This window comes from Parasteatoda tepidariorum, chromosome 2, assembly GCF_043381705.1.
Source record: "Parasteatoda tepidariorum isolate YZ-2023 chromosome 2, CAS_Ptep_4.0, whole genome shotgun sequence".
Taxonomy (NCBI): domain Eukaryota; kingdom Metazoa; phylum Arthropoda; class Arachnida; order Araneae; family Theridiidae; genus Parasteatoda; species Parasteatoda tepidariorum.
This window is the reverse complement of record NC_092205.1, coordinates 289358-298804: the sequence shown is the minus strand read 5'-3', so window position 1 is coordinate 298804 and position 9447 is coordinate 289358. Positions and strand designations below refer to the sequence as shown.

The following is a 9447-nucleotide window of genomic DNA, read 5'->3' as shown; positions in this document are numbered from 1 at the left end:
AATTTTTGACTAAAAACCAGCATTCTCTTTATTATCGAATTTATTGTTGAATTAACTGATTTTTTTTTAAATTTAAAATTCCATTTTCAAATATTTAGCTGTAGCATTTCAAAATCTGAGTGATTGTATTATTTTTAATTATAGGTAGGTGAGTTTCGGAAAAAAGGGAGACACAACACTTAAATCTTTTTAATTAATATTTGGACATTTGTCATTTTCTTCAGAAATATATAAATTTCTAGAATCTTAACAGTTCAATACATATTATTAAACTGTTAAAATTTATAACTTATTAATTTTTGGAAAATCAGCAGTAAACTCAGTTTTACTCTTTATAATTTTACAATGCTGAAAATTTCTATTTTTTTATATACTGTCTTTAAATTTATCCTTCTAATACTAAAATATTACATCTCACTTAGAACCTTCTAGATTTTTGAAATTAATGTTTTTTGTATACTAAACAGAGTTATTTCAGTAAAAAATATGAAACAATTAAACAATCTATCTTTATTGCTGATACATTATATAGCAATATAAACAAGAGGCTGTTAAAAGCATTTCTCACAGCATCGTTCTCTGCAATACAATGTGATAGAGAATTCAGCACTATTTTTGGCAGTGTGTTGATGTATTATAAATGTCATTACTTTAAGAGTCTTATCACACACAAACAAAAACATTTTGTTAGATTATTCATATTTATAATTAATGACATTAAAACTGTTTAAATATGCCACAAAAAGAAATAACTAGGTTAAATTTATTAGGTTAAAATATTAAAACGTAATTCTTGCTCACATTAGAAAATGTTTACTTAAAGAGCTGAGCATATCTGTGTTTTTTCAAGAATTGAAAATTTAATATTTATTTTAATTTTTTTTTTTTTTTGTGGTGTAGATAAATTTTTATCACTTCTTTTAATATATATCTTTTATAAATTGTCTAATAGGGTGATTCTGTTTGATGTTAAGCAAATTTCTAAGCAATAAAATATTTAGAAGATTTATTGCAATGAATCACATTTTTGTTCTATAACATAGAGTTTTTAATTAGTTGAAATTTTGCTTAAATTTTTTTTTTAAAAGGCAAGTTACTCTTTTTTTATAAAATTTTTTTATGTTCTCTTTAGTTATAGATTTTTTTTGTCAAATTTGATATATTTTACAGGATTTGCGATTAGAATGGAAATGTTAAGCCTCCATTTAACTACAACGGATACTTAGCTTTTCTTGATTTACAAGTTGTAAGATCATTCTTCTACAGCTTTTTTAAATAGAAGAAATACATCTACCATTTTAGAAATATATTAGAATGAACTTTTTTATGGAAAGCATTGGAAGCAAGTTGATTAACGCTTCATATTTAGTCATGTTGGTGCAAATATGATAATTTTTATAAAAACATTAAAGTTCTAAGCACTACATGCTTTTACCAGGAAACTTAGTAATATCTTTGCAAAAAATTAAATACTGTATAATTATTAGAATTTATTCAAAAATGAAAGAAATTATAATTAGTAACAATCTAATAGCAATTATAAAAAAAATCTTCCCATTTTATCAATTATATATACAGTAGGGAACCGATTATCCGGAACGATCAGGACCATCGCTATTCCGGATAACTGATTTTTCCGGTTTTCTGAATCGCAAAAAAAAAACAACATTTTTTTCATTGTCAAACTCAACTAAAAAAAAACTTTTGGGAAATAATCTTAAAAACAAAAATAAACGATGAAGTAATACACTAATGATTATTTCCAAAATGATCGTAAGGTAAACATCAAAAAGAAAGAAAAATCCTAAAATCTTATGAGGAAAAAAAAGTTTTTTTTTTTAAATGACGGGAATATTTATCGAATTTTGTTCCGGTTTTTTGGTTTTCCGATTTCCGGATAACGGGTTCTGTACTGTACAATATCTGCTACATTTTAGATTTTCAAATTCNAAATGTATTGAGTTCTAACAAAAAAAAATTTTAAAGCTCACAGTATGAACGGGTAAGAAAAAAGTACATATTTAAATGAGTAATATAAATTTGGATTTAAAATTTTAATTAAGGAAAATTTATGGGGTTTCATAAAAATTTGCCACCATTCCTAAAACCAGTGCCTTTTTATTTATATTCTATTAAAAAAATTAACTATTTAAATAATAATTACACACTGGTTAAATTATCTGTGTTTATTGGATTAATTTGGATTATTATTACAAATATTTATTTTGTTAAGATTATTCTCAACTGGTTAAATTTTTATAAGTTTCCATTTTTTTGGTGGGGATATATTAATAAATTTTGTAAGTGATTTTAAAACTATTTTTTAAATAATTACTTTTGTTTTGTTTGTTTTTAAAAATGTACCTTTAAATGTTTATTTTTTTCATAATTTTTAGTTTAAATTATGAAAAAACTTTTATAATGTTTATCAATTAATCAGTTTTTTAACTTTACTTTTTTCAAAAAAAATTTAGGCACAGTGATAGTTTTATAGCATTCCTTTAATTATTTTTTATAAACTACTTATTTTGATAAGGAGTGATAATTATTTTTTGAAATACACACATAAAATAGTACAATAGAGAACCAATTAACCAGGATGCTCGGGACCATCGCTATCCCGGGTGTCTGAATTTCCCGGCTTTTTGGATGGACCAAAATTGTCGTTAATCAATACATGCTGTTTTCAAATACATGATTCGAAACTCGCATGTCCTAATGATATCGTAGTTAAAGTAACAGAGTCGTCAAAATCATGTCGCAAAACATTGTATTCATAGGGAATAAAAATCGTTTAAATTTACGATAAAATTAGCATGAATAAAGCCTGTCAATAAGTAATCGTTTAAATGTGTGATTTAAAATTCACAAGTTATAATAAAAATTAGAATTTTTAAAATCCTGAAACAGAAATTGTTAGGAAAGAGTTAAGCATGTAAAATGAGAAGGTTGTAAAATTACGGCCATCAAAAGTCGATATTTATCGATATAAGCTTAACATTAAAGGTGATGACTGGATTGATTCTAAACTTTTCAGGACACAATTGTTTATTATTATGATATAAAACAGGTTAGATATACTACCAACTTACAGGCTTAAGGGCCAAGAAAACAGGTGTTCAATGAGTCACCCTTACTCACTGAGCTATGATTGAATAGAAACTACAGTAGGGAACCGATTATCCGGAACGATCGGGACCATCGTTATTCCGGATAACTGATTTTTCCGGTTTTCTGAATCGCTACAAAAAGCCGTTTTTTTTATTGTTAAACCCAACTAAAAAAAAAAAAAAAATTTTGGAAATAATCTTACAAAGAAGAAAAAACGATGGAGTAATACATTAATTATTATTTCCAAAATGATGGTAAGGTAAACATCTTTCAAAAAAGAAGGAAAAATCCTAAAATCTATGAGAAAAAAAAAATTTTTTTTTAAAAAATGTCGGGAAAATGTATCGAATTTCGTTCCGGTTTTTTGATTTCAGGATAACGGATTCTGTACTGTACTAAGTTGGTGGTGATGATGGGTATGATAGTTGGTACAAGACTCTTATTTCTCCTGACCCCCCGTGGCGGTGACATTGTCGCAGAACGTTACAGAGTCCTTGCAGAAAGAATTTCCCTTTAGAAAGTAAAAAATTTTGGTTTTCTTTTCTGCAAAATTTTAGAAGTTTTTTTTTCTCTAAAATTATATTGAAAAGATGCCTTTTTCACGCATCGGAGAGGAAAGAAATGTTCTTAATTTTTTTATTCTTATTTGAGAAGAATGAAAAATAAAGAGTATTGAAGCAAAAAGCTTTTTTTCTGTAGAAATGTTTGAAAGAATTTTTTCCTCCACAATTATATTCACCTTTTTTACGCATCAGAGGGGAAGAAATGCTCATGATTTTTTTTATTTCCTTTTGGGAAAAATTAAAAAACCTGGGTTTTTTTTTCTTTCACTGATTTTATGATTTTTAATTATTTAGTTATTTTTTTTTGTGATTTACAAAATAAGAAAAAAGAAATAATTCATGTGTTTTCCTCTTAAAAAATGTCAGAATACTGCCCATGATATTAGAATAAAAAAATATTGCATATTAATTTTTTTAAAAAAATACATACAATTTTATTATATCCAAATAGGCTTTTCTTTGTAAATACTAAGTTTCTGTTACTTTAAATATAATTAATAGCATGTATATTAGTTATTATTAAAAGTATCTTGCAGAAAGATATTAGTGCTAGAGAGGTTTGTCACAGAAAGCCACCAAAAATTCTGCCACAGGGCTCCTGACAGTGTAGAGAACTAATGATTATTTCTAAAATGATGGTAAAGTAAACATCTTTGGAAAAAGAAAGAAAAATCTTACAAGGAAAAAAATATAATTTTTTGAATGGCAGGAAAATTTATCAAATCTCGTTCTGGTTTTATAGTTTTCTGATTTCCAGATAACAGTTTCTGTACTAATATATACAGTACAGATGTACTGTGTGGCATATATATATACAGATGTACAGGGCAGCAAAAACAAATGAACCACCTTGAATTATAATATAATTTTCACATTCTAGGACTCATTCTTAATGATTTGAGGAGTTAATCTTGTGTATACTAATCAGTTAGTGCAGATGATATTTTCAGTTTCGAAATCAGGCTCAAAAACATGCTTTCTTTCAATAAACATAAGTTTTTTTTGACAGATTTGGATTTCTGACCCCCCCCCCCAAAAAAAAAAATTGTAGGGATTGTGGCAACCCTTTAGGGGGTAGCCGCAATCTGGGAAATATTGTCCCAATAGTTAGGTTGAGAGAGGGAGCCAAAATTTAGACCTCGTAATGTTAATTTTACTTTTCATCATATCTTGAGAGCTTTAATATAATTTTCTCCGGGTACTTGGACCCAGTACGTCTCTGTATATGTACCACAGGTGCTAGATGGCTTTTCTCAAATGAGGAAAGATTAACAATATTTGTAAATTTTTACATTGAAAATAATAAATTTATAAATCATATTTTTCTTCTGGAACTTTTAAATTATTTCTAGAAATTGGATTCTATTTTATAATCTAAACACTATTATTTAAGAAGTAATGATAAGGAATATTATTTGTCAAATACTTATTTAAGATTTTATTATTATAGATTCATTTCTGTTAAGAGATTTGTGCAATGGCGGGATTGTTTGGTGGTCGTACTTCAACATTTGACAAGTTATTCGGTAGTATTAATTTATCATTCTATGTATAGTAATTTATTTAAGAAAATTTTATGTTGCTTGTTTTATTTTTATAATATTGATTTGAAAACAAGCACCAATTAATGTATTTATTTTTACTGAAAACCATTTCAGTTGTAAATGTCCATTCTTCCAACAAGTAAGGGTTTGGAATCTATTTTCCTAATTTTTATTTTAAAAAATATTTCTGAAGAAACTCTAATATTAATATTAAAAAAACATTTTACTTTTAATGTGTTCGTACTTTTTTAAAACAATTTTATTTCAATTAATTTTTTGAATAAATTAAAACTTGATAAGAATAAAAATCTGTAGATTAAGACAGATCAAGTAACTTCAATTGAGGATATAAAGTATTGTAAATATCAAGTGCTTTTTAAGTAATAAATCAGTAAAACTTTTTCAATAAGACTGTAATTTAAAAATGCTATTAATTATAGAGTCAAACTCCACTTCCACTCCACGAAGTGAACCTTCAAGAGACCGAAATTTTGATTCACTATAACTGGGAGTTTACTATATCCATTCTACAAACAATTTTAACGAATGTTTCCAAACTCCTCCCTTTTATTGCTCATTATTGAAATAAATTACCAATAAAATGAAATACAAAATTAACTGAAAAATGATACGCAGTAACAAAAAATATTTTAACTTTTATTTTTTGTTACTCTTCGTCTCATGTAAAAATAAAAATAAATGAGTAATCTTTTGCAGATGAGCAATCCTCAAATTTTCCAACTCTGCGATAATTTTTCCTGACTTTATGTTTCTCTTTTTAAACCTGTCTAATCAGCCATCCTAGCACATAAAAGTAGTCTCACCAAATCGCTTAGCAAATTCATCAGCTTTGACTTGAATCATTTGTTCAGATACTGGAATATTGCGGCTTCTTCGAATGCTGAACCACTTCAGTAATGCTTCTTCAACATCCTTGTGATCTGGTTTAATTTTTATGGCCATCTAAGTTTTTTTTTATGAGCAGAAATTGTTAATTGCCTTTTGTTTTGTTTTTTCCATATGCTACAAATTATAGATTTCGATAATTTATAATCCCTGCAAATATCAGCTTGATTACATCCATTTTCAATTTTTCTCTTTCTGCCCATTTCATCTTCAATGGAGAACGTTTTACGTTTAGTGCTCACCATAGTTTGACACTTATGTTTTTTGACACTTATTTGCAGGATTCTTTAACTGAACTGAGAGTAAAAACGTGTTGAAAGGAGCGCCTTAACAACACAGTTTAGTGTCAACCCATTTGACCAATAATAACTAAGTACACATTCCAACACGCTGCCTCTGACAGGAAATGGATATTGACCATACTGACCCCTTACAGGTGCAACGTCTGATGGGTTTGGCCTTTGTTTAGGGATGGGAAAGAGAGATAAAAGAAGCAAACAAGAAAAAATGCTCATCCATATATTCTGTAGATGGTTTTAAAATTGGTATATGTATTTATTTTGTTGAAATTTCAAAATTATTACAAATATGAAGAAAAATTAATCAAAGACAGAAAAAGTTCTTAGTTTCCTTTCGTTTTTTTTTTTTTTGGTTCACTGTGTCCACAATAAATAACCTTAATACGTGTATAGCAAGACACTGGAGAGAGCATTTCAATCACTATATCTGGGAGTTCACTATAAGCCATGCTCACTATTGCAGGGTTTAACTGTATAATTATAGTCAGTCAAGGTATTAAATGACTGATAATATTTTTGCTCTTCAAAATTTATTATTTTACTCACGTAATTTCTTACTTCCTCCTCTGTGTCATCACCTTTCATATATTGTACATATGGGTCATTCTCAGAAAAACAGTCATTTTCATGTCCCCAGTATGCTTTGTTTATTTTTTGACTTATGAAAATAAGTTTTCAGGGAAAAGTGTCTGCTAGAATGCAGGTTAACAAAAGACTAAAAATAAAATTATCAATTTTCATTTTTTATTTATTTTAGATAATTAAAATGTACCAATATGTCCCCATACTATACAGTTCCACAGAGTTCAGAAAATAAATTTAAAATTTAATTTCTGATAAAAACAAAAAGCATTACCATAGCACTATTTTAAACTTTGTTTCTTATAACAACAATATATTTACTTACCACAATCCTCACAGAATAAAAATATTTTAATAAGAAAACTTTAGTAGTTTACAGCCAGCATCAAACCGACCGGCCTGTATAGAGGTTCTGGGTTCAAATCCCGGGCAAGACATGGATGTTCTTTCATTCTCTGTACTATCTGTCCTTACTGTGGGAGCAACGTTGGCCCACCTAATATGGTGCCCCTGAAAAAGTGGTCAACAAATCTGCCCTTCAGATGTCTGTATGACCTAGGTCATTCTCCAGGTGGACATCGGAAAAAAAAAGAAGAAAAAAAAACCAGCATCGTAGAACAAAATTGCAGTAAAATTGCAAAGGGAATGATTCTAGTATAATATTACCTGATAAAGCTAACATGATCTTACAGATACTTTTGATTGAAAAAATGAATTAACCTGATTAATTTCTATTAAAATTAATCAGGTATAAATTTAAATTAATTCTATTAAAATAATCTAATAAAAAAATCTAATAAAGTAATTAAATTGTTAAGCTTTTCTTTGAGAACTTGTTTTCACAAAAATTATTTTTAATATTTTCTGAGTAAATGAGTGTCCAATGATATCAAAGTTACTGAAAAATTATTTTTTTGCAACTTTTTTTTAAAACAAATCAGTTCTGAAAATGTAAGGTTTATAGAAGAAAGACCTGCTTAAACTTACTTATGAATTGTCAGTAAATTAGTTTCATCTCAACTTGACAGTTTAATTGTGAGATTAAAAACTCAGCATTTGCTAAGAACAAACATTTTGTATTGTAATCACCCTTTAGAGTTCTCTTTGCTTTTATAGAGTCAGTGCCTACAAGGACAAAGATGTGTCATTTTTATGAGCCATCATGTTCTTGAATAAAAAATAATGTACAGCTTTTATCCTTTATATTAAATTGTACTAAAATATAGGGTGCCAATTACATGGCCTGAGATTTGTAGACCCTTTTTTTTCTCAATGATTTTTTTCCTCCATTTTCCCAAAATTACTACAAAAGCCATTTTAATTTATTATACTTTTTAGTTAGATCTATGTTAAGTATGTTATTATCATTTTTTTTAGAAAAAGCCACTAGTCATCTTTTGTTGGAACCTGATTGGGAAAGCATTTTGAATATATGTGACAGTATTCGTCAAGGAGATGTGCCGTAAGTACATTTCTTCTGCTGAACTGAGTCATTTTAATTTGTTTTTATCATTGCCATTGTTATATATCAGTAAGTTTTTTATTATTTATAATTTTTTCTTTAAGGGTGTGAAAATGTTGCGAATATTTGTATATTAATTTTTATAATTATGCAATAATATTTTTTAAATTATTCACCTTAGCTCATTTAGTGTGATTATTTGGGTTATTTTGCTTTTTTAGGGGGCAGGGAGAAGAATTCCATCTTATAGATGCCCAGTAATGCTTACATTATAATTTAAATTTATAAAAAGAAAAAAGAAACTTTTTAAAATTTATCTACAAAAGGAACTACTTAAAATGTGATGTGTATAGATTTGATTGTATGAAGATTACTAAAATGAATTTTGCTTAAATGTGTTAGATCTGCTAGGAAATAAAAGTAAAATAAATTTTTTGATGTATGATGGACAGCTAATCATATTTTCATTTTGTGACATAGCTAAACTAACTGTTAACCAAGTTGTCATGAAAGCCACTTATTTGCTTTGAATGTAAAAATGGTGTTTCAATCAAAGCAAAAATTCTGAATCGGATTAGTTCTGATTCTAAAAAACCTCTTCAGAACTCTGAAGGGGTTTTTCCCTTCTCCATAAATACAGAAAGCAAATCTCATTTCTTAATAGAACTAGTTGATCCTCCTTTATTGCTTCAGGAGATCGCCTTACTTGTGAAACAAGCATGAACATCAAACCAAAACAGTTAAGAGGCTGTTGGTGTTGAATAAAAATGCTTTTCGAATGACAAAGAATATTTGTTGGCATGGTCATTTTGAAAAGACATGATATTTAGAGTTTTGAGTATAGAGATAGCTCACAGTGATATAGGGTGTTGACGCATGAAATTAATATCCTTACCAAAATATATTTATTTGAAATGTATACCTATTTCTGAAATATCTCAGTACCTAACATAAATACATAAATATAATATAATTTTATT

At 27.6% G+C, this 9447-nt stretch overlaps 1 protein-coding gene across 1 annotated transcript in view; it reads left to right on the top strand.

Moving 5' to 3' along the window:
* Positions 1-5124: 5124 nt before the first annotated feature.
* Positions 5125-9447, top strand: part of LOC107453404 (Hepatocyte growth factor regulated tyrosine kinase substrate) — a gene marked incomplete at its 5' end in the record, with an annotated part of 63593 nt that continues 59270 nt past the window's right edge. The window contains 2 exon segments of the mRNA XM_071177048.1: positions 5125-5200; positions 8383-8467. Coding sequence (XP_071033149.1) covers positions 5152-5200; positions 8383-8467 — 134 coding nt within the window.